General features: G+C 40.1%; 1 protein-coding gene across 1 annotated transcript in view; it reads left to right on the top strand.

The window, feature by feature from the left end:
* Positions 1–15,402, top strand: part of CCDC80 (coiled-coil domain containing 80) — a 32,988-nt gene extending 17,586 nt beyond the window's left edge. The window contains exons 4-8 of the mRNA XM_047724844.1: positions 2,798–2,934; positions 4,579–4,727; positions 10,983–11,086; positions 13,796–13,876; positions 14,899–15,402. Of these exons, the coding sequence (XP_047580800.1) occupies positions 2,798–2,934; positions 4,579–4,727; positions 10,983–11,086; positions 13,796–13,876; positions 14,899–15,245 (818 nt within the window). The 3' untranslated portion in view covers positions 15,246–15,402. The remainder of the gene's footprint in view (positions 1–2,797; positions 2,935–4,578; positions 4,728–10,982; positions 11,087–13,795; positions 13,877–14,898) is intronic.
* Positions 15,403–20,783: the final 5,381 nt, after the last annotated feature.

The following is a 20,783-nucleotide window of genomic DNA, read 5'->3' as shown; positions in this document are numbered from 1 at the left end:
GGATACAAGAGAACAGAGAGGGAATTTTAATTGTACTGCCGTTGACTCTTTGGAGTGGTCCTCTTCGAGGCAAGGGGGACATCTTTTAGATCTGAATGTGGGCTGCCCCCTAGTCAGAGTGTGACTTGGGGCAAAGGCAGCTCTTTTCAAATCTAAGGAGAGTGATTTCCAGAGAGGGAGTCCGCTCTCTCCACAGTGACCTTGCTTCTGAAGGTGGGATCTGGACTGCAAACCACAGGGTCTGCTTCAGTTCCTGTTTCATATGTTCCCAATATTATTTTTTCTCAATAATGTCACTGAATTGTGCCAGATAACATTTGCACCACTTCTCTATTGCCACAATAAGGTTTTGTAATGAAGACCTGCATACTTCAGTGGCATGTAATTATTAAATATTGAGTCACACATCTGTAAGGTTCTGCTCATCTGGGCGGGGCTTGATGGGCCTCAGGGAGACTGGTCCATGTACTTGCAGTCCTGCAGATTTTAGTTGGACTTGATCACTTTACAGGCCAACTGGTGTTGGCTGATTGGGAGTGGCCCTCTCTGGGCTGAGGCCAGGGTAAGTTGGTGTACCTTATCCTTCAGAAGGCTAGTGTGCATGTTGTTCTCATGGCCATGGTAGAGGCAAGAGCAATCCCAAATGTACAGGCCCAGTTCTATTCTCTGAGTCATGCGTGCTGACATCAGCTAGCATTGGCTAAAAAAAGTTGTATAGATGACCTGAGAATCAGGAGACAGGACAGTTTAACTCATTCACCTTAATGAGGAGCTACAGTTACTGAGCCAAGAGTCTAAATATGGAGAGGGGTGGTGAATAGGGGCTGTCTTTGAAATCTGCTACAACCTCCAACTTCCTTCCATCTCATTATCCATTCAGTGATTTTTGTAGCTTCCTCTTTTAGGTAGATATAATGGTCTAATTTTGATTCTAATTAGGAACTTGAACTCCAACCAAGTTACTTATATCTGAATCCAGGGCCCAGCGTAGACTTAGCTCAGGGCACTGACAACAAATATTTTGTTGAATGAACAAAAGCAAAAATGACTGTATGTTGGGAGTTAAAAATGGTGATCCCTAGGTTCTAGATAAAACTTGGTTTGTCAAGTTTTAGAATAATCAGTTGTTAAAAACATTTTTGAAATCAGTTTTTAATGATTTACCTTATTATTATTATTAAGTTTAAACTATGTTCCTTGTTAAATTTTAACTACTATAGCCATGTGTGCAATAAACAGTGAACGTTTCCACTTCACCTTTTCCATTTCCTAGAGGCAGCCGTCATTACCAGCCAGTTGTCCTTCTGGACATTCTCTGGTGTCTATTCCTGTGCAGATGTGTTTTCTTTTGTTTTATTTCCTTTTAACCAAGAATAACATCCACTATGCATTTTCTTCAGCAACTTGTTTTTTTTTGTTTTTTTGCCCAATGAGACATATTAAAAAAAAAAAAAACATGAATCTGGTAATTCTTTTTCATCACTTTGTAATTAATTAATGGCAGTAAAAATGTGCATTTAAAAATAGTTTATATGCATGAAGCATGTCATTTTTCATTTTGCAGACAGTGCTTGGTCCTCATATAAGCTATCAGCTCCCATGCCTTTGAACCCCCTCCATAAAGAACTGTCCCAATCTCAGGGAGGAAAATTGATTCTTTCTCTTTGTGTTTTGATCTTCTTTGGGGGAAATCAAGTTCCTTGTTAGTATACTCTTAGTGATCTTCATCAAATAAATCAAAGTAACAGTTAACTTGTAATCATTCCCATTTTATCCATAGAAGAGTAATGGTCTATGGTACTCAAGCTCTATAAGCTCTGTATCTGCAAAGCTGTGGTTGTTTCTACTATGATATTACTCATTGGGTAGTAATGTGGATAGTAACTGGTAGAGTCTTTTCACTAATAGATCTATTATCACATATTTGCTAACTTTAATTTTTTTCACATTTTTTTAAGGACAGGGGATTATTTTGGAGAGGAAATTTTTTTATAGGGTTGAGGAAAACACTGGGACGTGTAAGGGAAGGAAGCAGCATTTTCATCTCAGAAATGTGAAAATCATTTCCAGAGATGTAGGAGTTGCCATGTTCATACTTCTCATCAACCTAGTGACATCTTCAAGAACCATTTCAAATTATAATAATTTATTTTTAGGATTCAATGTTAAAAAAATACATAATGGTTAAAAACTACCATACATTTAGTAACACTTGGCTGGAAATGGTATTTACTTACAACATTTGTATTATGAAAAGGTCTACATTTCTGGAGTTAAAATGAACCTGTGGCCAGGCTTGAACATAGGGTTATTTTTCTCTATAGCAACAACATAGTAAGTACACTGAGTCCCAAAGTGATTCTCTAATGAAAGTGAAGAAAAGACACAGATTTTAGACTCACCTAAGTAAATAAAACTAAAATAAATTTAAAAACTCCTTGGTGAGGTGGGGGTGATGACTCATTCCTAGAGTAGAATTGGCAGTCATCTTCCAGGGATGACTCAGCTGCCTTCACTCTCACTTTGTGCCTTCTGATTCACCACGACCAAGGTAGGCAGAGGTGGGGCTTGATCATCTGTAGAAGACTGACTTTCAAAATTAGTTTATTCATTTATTTCTGTATTTACTTATCCACTTGGGAAACTTTTGTTCAAACAGAATGTTAGTTGAATGTGTGCAACTAATGAAAGCTGTTCTAATTAACTCAGGATGGAGACCCGGAGCCATCACCCATTCGCTTCCCACTTATTTCTGTCTTGTCATACCTATATTTATTCACATTTCATTTGCCTTAAGATAATGAAAAACCCATGCGAGTGGTGGATGATGAGGACTTGGTAGACCAGCATCTCATCGGTGAGCTGAGGAAGGAGTACGGAATGACCTATAATGACTTCTTCATGGTGCTCACAGATGTGGACCTGAGAGTCAAGGTATGGGTTTCTGTTTTAGGTGATACAGTTATATTCCTTTGAATACAACTCGGATTTTTTTTGCCAGTGAATCTATTAGACATATGAATAAGCACAAATTATTTTATAAGTGGTAAGGTTTGGGAATTGTTCAGATATTCCACATTACCTTATAGAATTTGTGCCTAGAAATGCAGTCTATGGAAAGAGCTTGGTTGGATGGCCTCCTGTGGCCCAGCAGTTTGACTCAGACCAAATGCAGTGTCAAGCATTCATCAGACACTGGATAAATAGCTATGATTTGCCAGGCGCAAGGGATAAAAGGTGAAGAGTATTTGGCTTCTTCCTTCAGGAAAGCCAGATTGAACATGACCTACTCTGGAAGGGCCTGGAAGGTTACCTTCTGATTCAACATGGACAAGACAACAGGGTTTTATACCTACTTTCTTCCTATGCTTAGGAACAGAAGTTCTGAGCCATGAAAAACTGTGCCATGTAGTGACACTAATAATAATTATAAAATAGTAGCAAAAATATCTAACTTTATTAAGTGTTTTCCATGACAGGCACTCACCTCAACCCTTTACAATCCCTATCCCAAACTTCTGAGATAAATAACAAGTATTACTTTTATTTCCCAGAAGAAAAAGAGAGGCCCAGAGTGGTTAAGTAACTTGCCCAAGTTCACCCAGTTAACATTGCACTTCCTACCCATACAGGTGAGCTCCAGATCTCATCTCTGAACTATTCTTGTACACCAATAGCGTGCCATGCTTACGTGAAAATCATCAGGGAAAAGGTCACCAGGGCTACCAGAATAGCTGATCCATCCTGCAGTATTCTTCTGGATCTGGAGAGTGGTCCATTTATTAATCCATTCCTCTCTTGTGTTGCCCCACCTCTAAGGCTGGGCTAGATGGGTCCAAAGGTCTCTGACAGCTTTCACATTGTAGTTTACTCAATTCCCACTGGAGGCATAGCTCCAAGCCAGGTCCAGACTTCTCTCTAGTTTACGTTGCCTCTGCTCAGCCAGCCCTCAAGTCCACCTTAGGTTGCTGTTGTAAGTCCAGACAGCTAGGATCCAAGAAACTGAATGACATTATCTTGAAGTTGGATTCCAACTTTTTTCTAAGAATACATATACGAACATGACCTAATTTTAAGTGACGTTTGCTCAATAAAACAGTCTCTGGGAATCACAAAGAGTGTATGTAGATTCCTGATGGCCAAAGAACAGTCCTCCTCATAGTGCAAAATTACCATCATAGTTCACGTCAGATGCTCTACAAGGTTATTCCTTTCCCGTGTTGGTTACAGTATTTCTTACCTTCTCTCCAGTTGTGCAGTGAATAGGAATCAGTTTAGTCCCAGAGATAGGGAAGCAAACCTAAGATACATGTAATGAGGAAGGCATGAACCCTTTCCAACAAACGTATGCAATTAAGAAATTCTCATAAAAGGTAAGGGACAGTTGTTTCATGGATTCTGAACCTCAAAGCATCAGCAGAGGTACTTTTGAAGAAGAGAGTTTAGTTTATTAATCAATGTACCCTCCAGGCTCTGATTTCTCCAGTGCTCTCCTGAGTTCTCCCAGGCTCTCTATCCTTCAAACAGAGGGAAGAAACACCCTTATACACTATATGCTTTCTATTCTTTCTGAAACAGCAATACTATGAAGTGCCTATATCAATGAAGTCCGTGTTCGATTTGATTGATACATTCCAGTCCCGTATCAAAGACATGGAAAAGCAGAAGAAGGAGGGCATTGCTTGCAAGGAAGACAAGAAGCAGTCATTGGAGAACTTCCTATCCAGGTATCCCACCTTTGGAGATCCTGAGGAGGCAGGTGGGAAGGTGTTCTGGGTGAGCTAATAAGAAGGTCAAGGAAACATGAAGTAGACCTGTGTGCAGACCCTCCCTGGTGAAATGTCTTGTCTGTTTCGTAGCCCCTGGCCACAGGACTTAGTCTTTTCCTGTTGAAAGGGCTCTGGTCATAATGTTGACTGGGGTCAGCTCCAAGCTTGATTATTGATTTGGTGGCTTTGGATAGGTCTTTTCTTTCTTTCTGCTCCTCTTGGGGCACAGAGTAGAGAATTCTGACCTGGGAGGTTTCATTTATTCCACCAGTGAATTTAGAGGGTTTTGTATACAGTGCTTTTATTTTACATGTTTATTTATTAGGTCACTCTGGTTCCAAACAGGATTTGGAACACTATCCTTGATTTTCTGCTTCTTTCTAACTCTTCAGAAAACAACAAAAACCCCCTCTAGGACCTCAAAAGAAGAAATCCTCTTGACCCAGCTCCCTGATTCCCTGAGGAGTAGGGTTTATTGAAAACCATTATATGAAAAGTTCAATAAATACATGGAGAAGATTGTTTTAGAAAATTGCTCTACTTTCTTCCTTCTCCATCACTTCCCTCATGTTGGATAAAAATTCTACAGGGCTTTTGGGGATCTAGAAGGTGAAAACTGCAGAAATTCCTCCCACAACAAATAAAGGCCCAGAAATCTCAGTGTAACATTTCCTCTCCTCACCTCCCACACCTAGTTATACTGTGTGGCCAAGACACTCCAGAAATGGAGCAAGAACTTACTTGGAGACTCATTAACTTGGAAACTGTTAACTTCCTGCGTATTCTCCATTCATGAGTTGGAAAATCAAGAATGCTATGACTAGTAAGTGGATAGATCATCTGAATTCCTCTAGATTCAGGAAGCTTGGGTCTCTTAAAAGAGAACCTCATGATGTGTAAAGAACATAGGACTTCTTGTTCATCCAAGCTTGGGGCCTGCAATTTACTAGCTATGTTGATTTCTCTATGCTTCTCAATTAACCTGTCTTAAAATTTTCACCCATAAAGGAGAATATTAGCAAGTAGATCTGACTACAGACTACATCCCAGAGTTGCTGGGATCACTTTTTTTTTTTTTTTTTCTTTGAGAGAGTGCATGTACTGTAGCCGGGGGAGGGGCAGAGGGAAAGGGAGAGAGAAAATCTTAAGCAGGCTTCACACCCAGCCGAAAACCCTATAGGGGGCTCCATCTTATGACCCTGAGATTATGACCTGAGGCAAAATCAACAGTCGGACACCTAACTGAGCCATCCAGGTGCCCCAAGCAACCACTTTTTGTATGCTCACCTATGTACCAAGCACTTCATCTTCCTTTCCAACATTAATCTTTGTAAACAACCCTAGGATCTGAATACTGTAACTATTGCTGTGGTGCAGATGGGACAACTGAGGCTAATGGAGATTAAGTAACTAACTTTCTGTCAACATTGATCTAGTGCCAGCTCTAGGACTCAGTGGCCCCAGGAGAATCTGGCTCCTAAAGTTCACATTCTTATCTGATACTCCTTTTGAAAATATAATGTGAATTATTTTTAGTCTTGGAGCCAGAAGCCCAGAGTTTGAAGCAAAGGGAGACATCCCTAAAACCACAGGATTTCAGAACTGAAAGGAACTTGAGGTTCTTCCTTCATTCAAATTTTCAGGGCAGTGCAAGCATCTGGACTGAAGACGGAAGGGGTGTGTCTTTATAAGGACTTAAGGTTCAACTCAGTCTTCAGGCCAGTCTCTTGGCTAAGAAAGGGCTCTAACACTCCACTGGGCAGATGGCCCTTTGTCTAGTCTTGGGGGCACTGACACATCAACTTCTGGTCCAGGGTCATCCCTCTCGATGGCACTGACTTATAGGATTGATGAGAAAACCTTTCTGTTACCCTTGAGGTGTTTTTCTTCCTTTTCCTTCCTTGCCCTGCACTCCCCTTCCTTCCCCCCCACCCCTCCCACCTTTCTTCCTTCCCTCCCCCTCTCTGTTCCCTCCCTCCCTCCCTACCTCCCTCCCTTCCTTCCTTCCTTCCTTCCACCTTTCTTTTGGCAGACAAGATTCTTAGAAGTTCACTTTTGATTTTCACAATTAGAGTCAAATATATCCAAGTAATAAATTTAAGACCACAGTTCTCTCTTAAACTTTTAAGTTAGGCTTTTAAATCGTATTATTCTATTTATAACCTAACAAACTTTAGCTATCAGTTTTAAGGGGCTTTGAATAATGTTTGATCTTGCTTACAAACACCATAATTAAACAATTTTATTATTTCAAACAGCCATTTTTACATTTAATATGTATTTTTGAATTGTTTGACATAAACAAACAAAACCTTGCTGAATACTTAAATGATCCAGTAATCGTGTAAATACAGTGAATCCAACGTTTTCTCAGATATTCCAGTAACTGCACGTGACTTAAAACCACACATCTAAGCCAATCACTCAATTACACATTCTAATCATAGTCTTAGGGTTGTCATTTTATTAAACCAAATTCTCTAAAATTTCATAATAACATAAATTATGTGTATAAAGACCAGGATCCTTCTTAGAAATATAGATTATCACTATGATTCTTTGAAAACCTTCTCTTCTTAGTTCTAAATTTTCCAAGACTAAAAGATGCTTACCTGCTGAACCAACCCTGTAAACTCAGGTCATCTGTCCTCAACAGCAGACAGTTACCACCCAGTTCATTATTGTTATTTATAGCCAAGGATTTGGGCCAGCCGGGAGACCTGCAGCTACAGACATTCTGAGAGATTTTTCCTACCATCTCCAGGCAGGCTGTCTTTTTATAATTACTGTGTCATGGGTTTCAAACCTTGACAGGAAAGCTTGACATTATCTCAATTTCAATCACACACAAATCTTGCAGCATTCATTCTGGCTGATCACGCATCAAATCTGACCTATCTTTGATTTTTAAGACTTGTATGCACATTTTTCATCTAAAACCTTTTATACGACCAGGACACTATGATATGTAAATGTATTTTCCTTCGAATGTCAGAGCCCTTATATGTATTCAGTACTACGTCAGGAAAAGGTATCCTCTGCAGATACTCAGAATGGATGCAATTCTAATTTGGATGTCCTATAACTGTGCATGATTTGTGGTCGCAACTCATGCAATCATTGTGCTGATAATTACCATTGATCTTAAAAGTCAAAGCAGAATTATGTATTATTACCTAGAGGCATGAGTAGATTCCTGAGTTAGATTCCTGGTATCTCCATGTATTAGCTGTGTGACCTTGGGCTGATGACTTAACTTCTCCAGGTTTTAGTTTTTCATTTGCAAAATGTGAATAATAAATGTACCTATTCCTAAGATTGTTGTGAAAGGTAAATTCAATACTAGAGGTAATGATGGGAGATGGGGCATCTGGATGGTTCAGTCCATTAAGCGCCTGCTTTAGTTCAGGTCATGATCCCGGGGTCCTGGGATAGAGCCCCACATCTGATGCCCTGATCGGTGGGGAGCCTGCTTCTACATCTCCCTCTGCCATTCCCCCCATTTCTGCTCTCTGGCTCTCTCTATCTCTCTGTCAAATGAATAAATAAAATCGTTTTAAAAAATAAGACAAACAAAAAATAAAAGTAATGATGGACCACAAGTTAGTGCAAAGTGAGTAATCAACGAATGCTGGCTATTGGTAGTGTTAGGATCAGTTTTTCAGCTCCTAGTTAGAAAACTTTGTCATGAAGGGAGAGGTCGGAGGAGATTTAGTAAACACCTCAGGATTGAAACCAGGCAGAGAGAACGGGAAAAAAAATTTTTTTTTAAATAGAAGTTCTATAAATAAATGAATATCCAATCGGAATTTTCCTTCACATTTGCTGAGTTGTTGGTGAGTCTACACAGCCTGGTTTCAGCTGACCAGACTCTGAAGCCAGTCTGGTCTTCAGTGACACTCATCTGGTTCAGGCTATAATTACGTTCCTCTGAGACAGAAGCCCCAAAGAGTGGGCAAATGCACACTAATTTAGGAGTGCCAGTTAAGAGAAGCAAACACACACACAGCTCATAGAATTTTTATTTACCGATACGTTAAAGTGACAGGAGAACAATTTGTCCAAAATAAGGATCTTGGCCACATCGACATTTCTTGTTACACCCTGTGGAAGTTATTTCCTTCAGTGTTGCAAGTTGGAGCCTCATATCTTAACGTGAAGGTCCGTGGGAGAAAGAATCATTCCTTAGGGGAAATGACCTTTGCCTGGTTGTGTCTGCGACAGGGAGTCTCAGATCCTGTCCCTGTCTAATCAGGACAGCATCCAGTGGTGCACACCAGTAAACAAGCCAAAATATACCTCACCCAAAATAGCTCCTTCGAGGATACCCTACAGCTCTGTGTGAGGCCAGGAAGGCTGGCCTGGTTTGGATGCTGACTGGGGGCCGGGTGGGGGCAGGGCAGTGCTGGGCTGGCATGCCTCCTAAGGAAGCAGGGAGGATACAGGAGACCCAAGTTTGTGATCCGACAGCAGTCACTGTTCCCTTTCTCAGGAGGTCTTGGACAGTTTCAGACATTCCTCTCCCCTCCTCCATGCTAAATACATTCATCTCCCTATTCTCAGTGGACATTTTAGTTTTTCTTTCCCTTTGAAGAGAAACAATCAGAGGAAGCAAATGTAATGTCACAGCAAGCAGTTTTTGGCAAGCCTTGCTACAGGCATCCATTGAGAGGTTGTATTTCATCAGACTATCATTTTCTCTCATTCACCCAAACCACTATTCCCCCAAGAGGCCATTTTCTTTGGGGTTGAAAACTCTCGTGTTCACTGTGAGGCTAGAATGGGCACAGGGAGAGAAGTCGTGAATATAATCAACTGGCTTCCAGCTCAGTGAGGGTACTAACATTCCCTGGTTGTCTGCACAGAAGGCAGAACGCAAAACCCCTCCCCTCCAGTGAAAGGGGAATTGGAGACAACTCCATACTGTTAGCCCTTGGATGCATACCCTCTCCTTCCTATCTCCTGAGGGACCCTGACTGCATCAGCCAACCGCCAGGATCTCTGAGGGTTATAGACTAGAGAAACCATTATTACCAACTGTTTGATTTGCCAGTTTGGCAAATTACTTCTCTTCTCTAAGCCCCATTTTGTCATCCATCAAATGAAGACAATAGGCTGTGTCTTCACTGACCTCTAACGATTTCCGTGTAGATGAACGTGAGCTATGAAATGATACACAAAGGATTAAATCACTTATCATATGGCATTTGGTAGATAAATGTCTGAGGTCTCTTCATAGACAACATCCTCCATCTAGAAGGCCACAGATCAAGCCACTATCTATATCCATGCCCTTGTGTAGACAGCTTACACTGATGGGTTTTAATTTAATTCTTAGGTGTTATGAATTCTTTGAAGTAGATGCTATTATTGGTTCAGAGATAAGGAAAAACTGAGACTGGGATGAACTCAGTGACATGCTCAGGGAACCCAAAAAGTTAGCAGTGACAAAACATGAACTCAGGTTATAAGACAAAAGTTTTCTACTACCCTACAGTGTCAGAGCAGAAACAGGTTTACTGTATTATATGCTGAAATCCTAGGCTCAAGGTGTAGCCCCATCCCACTTTGCAGGAGGGCTCTATAAGGTTGGTTTTCTAGTTGGTAGGCTACCTTTTAGAACTTGCATTTGCCAAAGGATGAACCACTGGCTACCGAAAAAGATACCTAGGGCTTTGTTTTTCCAGGAATCCTCCCTGACTCTTTGAACCACTTCCCCATTTTCCTTCTTCCTGTCACTGTCACCCTGTCACTGTCATCTACTTTAAATTTAGTTCTCTTTTTCTACTCTATTTCTGTCCCTACCTTTGATTCTTGACCCCCTCCAAGCCCTAGTGAACTCTATTAGAACTTGAGTTTTCTTCAGTTCTTCTGATTCCCTCTTTCTGTGGTTACTATATAACATACCATTTTGGCCAGTCTTCATGGTATCTGAGGACCTCATGTCTCCCCAAGTGACCCTACTGGGTGTGGTGGCCAGACTCATGCCTGATGCTTCATGCAAATGCCACAGTAGGCAGACCATGAAGTTATAACAGAAAAACTGCAAGAAATGTGGAAATGAAGTTTAATGGCTTTGCGGAACTATGAGATATTTCTAAGGGACAGTGTTTTTTATTCTGGGCATAGGCAAACCCGACAGCCAAAGTGACTGCTTTCTTACATTAGCCTCTATTGTTCGAAGCAATAATCACGGCCTCCTTTTTTACCCAGGTTCCGATGGAGGAGGCGGTTGCTGGTGATCTCTGCCCCTAATGATGAAGACTGGGCCTATTCACAGCAGCTCTCGGCCCTCAGTGGCCAGGCCTGCAATTTTGGTGAGTGGGAAGCCTCGTCACCACTGTTTTCCCATACCACTCTCTTCCTGGTCAATTCTAAGATGGAACATAGAAGCTTAGATCATCCAAATATTCCTCAGTCCAGACTGGAGATTCCCAGACACTTACTCAGTTGTATTGAGCATAAAGTTGCTTTCAGACTGGAGCCTTCATCAAATGCAGGGTTTTTTTGGGTTTTTGTTTTGTTTTGTTTTTCCTCAATATTCTCCTCTCTGGGGTTCTTCACTGAAGTGTTTGAAAAAACCTACTATTTTACTTTCAGTGATCTGTATTATGTGCCCTGTGGTTTATTTTATTTTATTTTATTTTATTTTATTTTATTTCTTTTAAACTTGTCTCAACATCATAAAACTCAGGTATCATCATTTACTTAGGTAATACTTAGCTACAAACACTGGGTCCTTCTCCGTAGGTTAAATGTCTTTTGTAAAACAGGAATGGCTTTGAGAATTAATATATTAATGGAAGCATACTGTACTACATTGCTACTCCCTTAAAAAGGATTTTGATCTATAATTGGACAGAAAATACAGCAAGATCTGTCAAACAGAATCTTATTTTAGGACAAGTAGGTCAAAGAGAAACATAATTTATTATTTATTATTTTTTTGTAGTGAACTACTCAGTGTTTTAAAAACTAACATTTGCTTTCTTTACCAAAATTATTATCCTAGTGACCTAAAGTATCATTTTGAATAGGAATGCATACAAAGGAAAATGCATAATACATAGAACTTACTACTAAGATCAGTGGTGAAGCAAGGAGCTAAGGGCAGTTTCAAAACTGGAATTTACAACTGAAATCTCATTTAAAATGTACTTCTACAGAGGAAGAATTTTGACAGTCATTGGTTGGGGTGGGAATATCTAGAAGCCACAGACTTTAAAAATTCCATTTCTAACTGGATTACAGATGAATCAGCATTATTTTGATACTTCTACTAGGAAGAAGAATCATTTATTAGTTATAAAACTGTGCTTAATTTATTTTAAGAAATGGGGGTATAGGGGCGCCTGGGTGGCTCAGTGGGTTAGGCCGCTGCCTTCGGCTCAGGTCATGATCCCAGGTCCTGGGTTTGAGCCCCGCATCGGGCTTTCTGCTCAGCAGGGAGCCTGCTTCCTCCTCTCTCTCTGCCTGCCTCTCTGCCTACTTGTGATTTCTCTCTGTCAAATAAATAAATAAAAATCTAAAAAAAAAAAAAAAAAAGAAATGGGGGTATAAGTTTTGTAAAGCATCAACAGAGCCTGGGTCTTTACTATGACTCAATATCTGTAAATTTAAATACATTTTAGTTTTAAGATATAAAATAATAACTCAAAAGAGGCAGACAACAAGCTCATAACTGTAAAAACAACTAGAAAATTCATGAGTATTTTATGTATAGTCCTACTATCAAAGTTAATAAATAATGACTTTATATCAATATATAAGGTTGGTTTTTTTTTTATTTTAAGTATATTTTAAACTATTTGTAGCAACCAATGTTGCTAGGTAAGGCAGAAGTTTAGAGCGGTTAATAACCCTTCACAATAAGAATGTAAATAAAATCATGGCTTACTTCAGCTGTCTAAAGACAGTTTTGGAACAGTTATTAGGTGATGTTTCATTTAATCTCTGCATACAGAACCTAAATCACTTTAGTGCAAGCAAACCCTTTTGCAATATACAGGAAATGTAAACAAGTCCTATTTTCCAGGAATAATTAAATTCATGATCTTCCCTTTTGAAAACATGACTCAACGACATGGAGAACAGAATGCTTCACTTCTCTGGGAGAAGAGCGAAGACCACAAACTTTTTTTTTTTTTTTTGGATAGCCGTTTGCTAGGATTTTAGCCCCTCCTTAAAACAGCCTCAAGCCATGGCTACTGTCAGTTTTCTCCTCTGAACAATAAACTCCATTGATATTCGTATTATTAGTCCCAAGTTATGACCCTGAATAGATTGGCATTTTGTCTAACACCACGAAATCTTGATATGATGAACTGACAGCCCCCTTGTCCTCCAGTGTTTTTTCTCCTGAATCCCTTGGTGTGCACTTCATCCTCAAAAGAATTCCAACAAGCTACCAAGGCATGACCTCTCTCCTTTCCTGAAACTTTAGCTGTGGGTGGGAAGCACGCTGTGCTTAAGTGCTTCTCCTCTGAATCCTCTAAGTAAGTGGTAAGAACCTGCCCTTTACACTGACAAACTTTTGTGCAAGAAAGCTGGAAATATTCCTTTAACAATCACACTGGATAGGTTCTGCTTTTTTCTCCAAGAGACAGTTGAATTAGCCCAGTAAACATCATCCACCTAAATTGTTATAACCTCAGGCATGACTTTTTTTCAGCACTCGAATCAGCTCAGATCATCCCAGATATTTAAATGTTCCGACCGGCTTCACTTTTGTTTGTTATTTAATAGAACCACAGTTTAAGAGCAAATTCTTCTATTTCCATCTACAAACAGAACAAAACAAAACAAACAAAAAAACCCACATCTGACCCTGTAATTAATCCTAAATCTGAAATTAGGTCTTTCTCAAGGTTTTAAAGGTATTTAATGACTGTTTTTATAGGAAAAAATGGAGTATTTTGCCTAATCAAGTTATGTTCTTTTTAATGTAGAGATTCCTAATTATCAGCTACTGGCCTTTGAAGGTAAAAGATGATTTACCAACGTTATGGTTTTCTTTCTCTTTCCAGGTCTGCGCCACATAACCATTCTGAAACTTTTAGGGGTTGGAGAGGAAGTTGGGGGAGTTTTAGAACTGTTCCCAATTAATGGTAAAGTGTTGTTCTTTTAAAACATTATGAACTACGGTTAAGTTAAATTGAATTATGTTAAATGGTATGCAAGCAGTGAGGGACCATTAAGGTGAATGCAGTTCACTGAATTCACCACCTCGTGTGTGCGCACGAGTGCATGTGCACACAAATGGGAAATAGGGTGCAATCATTAATATTGTTTTTAATAGAGAATCATAAGTGGCAGTAAAAGTATCCATTTTCTTAGCTAGAATAATGCTGTTTGTCTGCATAGGACTGTATGATTTACAAAGCATTTTTTTTTATCTATGCCACCTCATTTAATTCCCACAATAATTTTATGAAGCTCATGGGTCGTATCTTACTAATCCCCTCTTAATACATGGGCTCAGTACAGAAAGGCTCAGAGAAGCTGAAAGTAGATGACTAGTGACTCAAGTTTTCAGAAAGCAAATCAGTTCTTCCTTGCAAGATCAAGATCTTCACCAGAGATAGTGGCATAAACCCCTTGGCACGGAAAGCTTCAGTACCCTCCTCCTCCCCCTCCCCCTTTTCACTGACCATAATAGTTTAAATACATGTATCCACATCTTAGGTAATTGGTATTTTCCCCTTTGAGAAATTTTTTTTGTTATAAGATTTTTGTTCTAAGAAAAGCATCAAAAGGAAAGCCAAAGTTGCAAAGAAGTAACTAAGCTAATTGGAAATAAACTTAGAAATATCAACAATATAATCTTTGTTCGTGATACACTTGAAAGAAGTTGATCTTGCCAGAATTAAATTAAAGGACTGGTTTTATATTTTGCAACATTCCTATAAAAAAGACATCACATGTCCCAAAGTTTGACACTAATAATATTGTAGAACATCAGAGACATTTAATTTCTAGTGGAAAAAGTTCAGCAACCTTCTTTAATTGGATTCTGAACCAAAGGACTCATGGGTCCTCTCTCTATTCTCATAGTGATTTCTTCTCCTTTTGATCTTTGCTTGAGGGCTGACTGTTCAATCCACTAACAACTTTTCTAACCCTGTTCTAGGGAGTTCTGTTGTGGAGCGAGAAGACATACCAGCCCATTTGGTGAAAGACATCCGGAACTATTTTCAAGTGAGCCCAGAGTACTTCTCCATGCTTCTTGTTGGAAAAGATGGAAATGTCAAATCCTGGTATCCTTCCCCAATGTGGTCCATGGTGATTGTGTATGATTTAATTGATTCCATGCAACTCCGGAGACAGGAAATGGCCATTCAGCAGTCACTGGGAATGCGCTGCCCAGAAGATGAGTACGCAGGCTACGGTTACCATAGCTACCACCAAGGATACCAGGATGGTTACCAAGATGACTACCGTCATCATGAGAGTTACCACCATGGATACCCTTACTGAACAGAAATGTGTAACCTTAGCCCCAGCCACTTTCCCCCGCAGTTGTTAAAGCCACAAGTGGCCAGCTATGTGAAGGAGTTTTTCCACACTGCCTACATTCCCTGCCTTTTTCTTTCTGTGTTCTTTCAAAATTAAATAAATAGCAAACTTTTGCCTACTCATGAGTTGTTATTAAAACCTTAAATCATAAAGATGTTTAAAAGAATGCTCCAGTTCTCTAACTGGAGGAGATCTGATGCTGAATGGATAATTCCCTCTTCTTATATGATAGATACTATTTGGAATACGAAATTCTATATAAAAGTATTTACACCTCTCATTTACTTTTTTAAAAGTATTCATTTGTAAGTAAAACTGATATAGAAAATTAAAGATCACAGCGCAGATGTTTTCAGGAAACATCTGAACACATATAACAGAGGAAACAGCTTCTTAACACTTTCGGAAATGTCAGTTTAGAAATGATTGAGATGGCTCTGTTTTATATTGTGAGTTTCTTTCACAAAGCTTGATACCATAGGAATCCAGTGGTATTGGCCACCAAAGCCAGGAAAAGCACCAAGCCCAGCTTTGCTATCATGACCATTTCCTGCCCTGTTTCTCTTATCTTATTGTCCTTTCAGAGATAGATCAGAGAGCCAGGAAAAGGAATCCCTACATCATCACCAGAATCTGGCACTGCAGCTGGAGATGATACTTTCGGAATTTTGGCAGGTGCCATGGAATTGCTGGCATGGAAAAACGTGACCCTTCACATCTAGCACCTCTCTACTTACTCATTAATAGAACTATTACCATACTGGCATCTTATAAAAGAAAATTACAAAGAAGGAGATTATATCCAAGGGTTCTTCTTGTTTTCAGAGGTAAATGTTACTGAGTTACAATGGACGGAAGTGTAGCTGGAGAGGAAAATACAATCTTTATCCCTGAAAAAGAGGATATAGCAATTCAAACTAAAATATGCTCCCTTCCTCTCTCCCTCTTTCCCTTCTTTCTTTCCTACTTTTCTTTTTTTCAACAAACAAACACCAAGTAATACTACCAACAAATATCTGTGAACTTGCCCTGGGCAGTCAGTCTGATTCCCAGGCCTTTAGCATCCTAATGGTGGCAGCCTCTATCGATAATGGTGCTGCTTATTTTTTTGCTCCTCTTATTAATAATTAATTCTCCAAATCATCTTGGTATTGGTTATTAACTCTAACAAGCATAGATATTAATAACTGCATTCAAGCCGCATGTGAACATTAGCTCTTAACTGTGCCTATTTGCACAAATTTGTCTTTATATCCTCTGGACTTTGTTATACATAATTATTTTGTAAAAGTGGAATTTGTAGCTCAATAAACTTGAGAAATTCCTTATTTTGCCCTTCATTCTCCATGAAGACCATTCATTCTTACCTGTTTCATAGACAACTGAGGTCCAGACAGTTCAAGTGATTTTAGAACACAGTTCCCTTATTGGGTAAATTATGCTCCCATCCTCACCTCCTTCCATCATGAGAAGATTTCTCCATCTCACCTTTTAGAACAGTCTATACCAGCTGCTCAAAGAGTGCTGGTGGGAGAACCAGGATGATGTAATTGCTCTTAGAATACCAAGGTGATGGATAGCTTAAAATCACCAATAAAAAAAAAAATGGATTTCATTACCATTGCTTCTGAAATTATGTAGGGACAATTTCTAAGTAAGAGGCCCAAAGAATCTCAAGTTCAGGAAATATAATAATGAGGGAGTTTCATCTTCCAAGGAAACCAAACAGATAATAGAAAATTTACTTATAGAATGATATGAATAAGGTTCTAGCTTCCGCAACCAAAGAAAGACAACACTTTTCCATAACCCAAGATGACTTTTCACTGGCACTGCAATAATAATTAGCAATGTGTCTGAACTCTCTTTCCTCCTGTGAGTAGGGCCAAGAAGCCACAGATCATCATTTGCTGTGCAGTAGATAAGCCGTAGCTCAGCAAAGGGACTGAGACACATGCAGAGGAAAATAGTATTGGTAAATGTCCTCAAATCCTGTAATCTGGAATAACACAAAGTACAAACGGGGGGATTAAAGAATGAAAAATTAAACAGGAGGATTAGAGAATGAGATCACCTGAATCTCTGTCTTCCGGGAGTCCAGATCAGGTCATTTGTAATCTGGGTATTTTTTGCTCGTTGTTTGTTTTTTAATGTTCCTTCCAAACAACAGCAACAAAGAAGACATAGTTTTTGAGAATTATTATGGAATTATAGTATGTAGAAAGAAAACACCCAAGAGAGTGAGGGAAATCTGGAAGACTCTGAGGAGGCCAAAGTTGCTGGTTGTCGCAATTCACTTCCATGAATTTCCTGGAATTGTTTTTCACTGGAGAAATCACAGGGCAGAGAGATCTTTCCACAGAGGCAGAGACAGAAGCAGGCAGTCCAGACAGTGGAATCGGTAGAGCCCAGTTGGTCTCATTTTCTGGAGTAGAGTTAACATTGAAGTTCACACCGTCTCAACTTCTAGAGCCTTGGTGATAAAAACAGCTCAAGACCAGAGGCAATAATGGCTCGATGAGCACTGATGGATGATCTCAGTGTTCAATAATGTATGGAAATTCCAGAAGAAGAGAAGCCTCTTGAAAAGAACCCCTGTCTGTTTTTCTGCCACCACTAAGTCCCCTTTCCCTGCAGGATTGCTTTCCTTGCCTCCTTTTTCCACCTTGGGGGCCCTGTACTTAGTGATTTGAGGGGTGCAGATAGTGGGGTGTGCCTGATGAGTACTCTTAACGTCATGACAAAGTGAAGCACAGTTAAATGCTACTTCTCTTCAGTTCTCTCAAGGTTGGTGCAAATCTCCCAATGCCAAACTTTCTCTTGGTTTTGGACATGTTCTTAAGAACTCAGGAACCAAGGTTAGGACAGTGAGAGGCAAAGGGTCAGTTGTCATGGAATTCAAGGAAGTCATAAAATGGCCACCGGACTTGGGAAAATAGCTGGCCCTCACTCTGCCACAGACTGACCTGTATGACCTGAGGTGAGTCATTCTACCTTTGGGACTCAGTTCCTCATCTACAAAATGAGAGAATAGGAATAGATATCTAAGTTATCATCTAACTCTATGGTATTTATGACTCTTGGCCTGTAGGGAGCAGGATGCTAAACTCAAAGGTTTCCTCTAATTGAACTAATGTTAAATTCATAGAGAACCCAGACTTCACTAAGGCGGATAGAGACTCCTGGGCCCCAGCCCCTTCCCTCCCTTCCCGTCCACTGCTCTCCATTGCTCCTGCTGAGGTGGAAGAAAAAGACCAGATGCCTGTCCTGTTTGATTAAGAAAAGAAAAGAAACAGCCCCCCGGGATGATTTACCACTCTCCTGAGATGCCTCTGCATAGATTTTTAAATTTTTTTATTTTTTAATTTTTTTTTCTCTGCATCGATTATACTTCCACATGAAGGGGCCATTCGGCCTTGAGAGATGGCAAAAACATCCCATTCCCATCCCCCATTACCGTAACCATAAAAATTCACCCCTAACCCAGTCGGGTGCTCAGCCTTTGGGCAAGGATCCCGCTGAGACTGCCAGTGGCGATAGATAATAAAGCTGCGTTTTCCCTGATTTCCGTGTGCCGCTTGAGATTCCTCGGTCACTTCAAATTTTCCGCAACATCATAGTTCAGACTCCAGTTCCAGGTTCCTATGGGAATGGGGAAATGTATTGAATAACTTCTTTCCAGCATGGTGCTCTGTTGCAGCTGGACCCAAAGGGCTCATCACCTCTAACACAGAAACCCTCGTTATCTCCATAGAGCCAGACTGGAGCTTCCAAGGACATTCAGGCTGGCAAAGACTGATGGAGTCTCTCCAACAAGGCAAAACCTTGCTCTCTAACACAATTTCCTAATGTGGCAACCATGGGCATCACCTCTCTGATATCCTGAAGTTTGGACAAACTGGGCCGTCCCTGATCAGACTGAAGAGATCTTAAATGATAGCACGTTCCTTCTAGAAAGCAAAAGAGTGATTCCCCATTCCTCTAATCTATGGGTTGATACATGTGACAAAGATGCTGGGTGAAGGGATAGGGTGATTTTAAGTAGCTAAAACTGACCCTGCACAAAATTTTCTTTGGCTTTCCATCTCTTCCATAAGAACCTTTTCCTTTCTTCTGGCCCTTTTCCCTTTTCCAGCCACTTTCTCATGACCTATTCTGGCTCAGAGATGGCTACAATTGATTAGGCATAACTGATCGGCTAAAGGTGCCGCGCTTTCCAAGAATATCTACAATGCAAAGGGAAATCCTTGAAGGAGAGAGGCAGGGAACAAACCACTTCTGGAAGATTGCCAATCCCTAGAAGAAGCCTCACTTTTCAAAAATGTTAGAGAAAGAATAAATTCCTCTGCAGACCTCACTGTCATGCCATTTGTCTCCTTCAGTCCTCTTTTTTGTCTTTAGCTTCTTTGTGATGAGCACTCTTTAGAGAGCCAAAGTAGTGTAGGGTAGGCAGAGGCTGGCATACTCCCAAATTTGGCAAGACCTGATCCCCAACAGCTGAAAGCCTTGATGTATACAAAGAAGAATCTGGTCATTCTGGTTCTTAATCCAAGACACTAGCTTGTAGATTAGACTCAAGTTATATAATGACTCAAACATTCATTGTATTTATACTATTTTCTGTGTAGTCTGCTAGAAACCAGCACTATAAAACCAAAAAAAAAAAAAAATTTTTTTTCCCTGCACAGAAGCTCACAGACTAGTAGAGAACAGTCATATGCCCCATTCCAAAATACTGTGCATGAATAACCAATATTGGGTCCACATGTGGGGGGGTAAGGGGTGCAGAGGGTACCAAGGAGAGATGAGTGGTGATAGTTCTTCAGTCTTTTGGAGCCTAAATTTATAAATTGTTCTTCCTCTCAAGTTCCACATGATGTGGGCAAGTGCCTTATATTGACTCTGTGTCACCATGGTCAAGGGCTTTGGATACTCACAGTGCAAGCACTGCTTCTCCTGGGTACTTCTTCCCTCTCCCGCATTTTAGAAGTTTTCTAGATATCCATGGGAAGATGGCAGCATTAATTCATTTGTAAACACCACACATTCCCCGAGATAACCAAAATGAATAAAAGTAGTGAATTTATAGGAGAAAACTTCATCAAAACTGAAACTAGAGAATGGCTTTACTCTTACAGCATGAACTTTGAGTTATGCATACCTATTTATTATACCCAACTTGGGGAAACATGGCAGGAGGAAAGATGAGGAATACACTTGTAGTCCATTGCCCATGCAAGGGTCAACTAGCTGTCTGAGAGGCCAAAGATAGGCAACATGGCTGTGTCCTCCTAATGTGCCCCTTCTGACTCACCTAGCTTCCGAATTGGAGGAAGGAGGTTTGGAGGTGAGGGTGTATAAATGGAGAACAGAGCTGGTTTACACAGAGGCTTAGAAATGCTTCATCTTTATCTCTGGGGAGATAAGGATGTCTGGTTTTTGACCCGCAGCCAAGATTACAGGAGTGGGATTTATGATGTGCTGTTTAATGTCTGGAAC

The sequence above is a fragment of the Lutra lutra genome, chromosome 1, assembly GCF_902655055.1.
Source record: "Lutra lutra chromosome 1, mLutLut1.2, whole genome shotgun sequence".
Lineage (NCBI taxonomy): Eukaryota > Metazoa > Chordata > Mammalia > Carnivora > Mustelidae > Lutra > Lutra lutra.
Note: the sequence above shows the minus strand (reverse complement) of the source record. Positions and strands in the feature narration are given on the sequence as shown.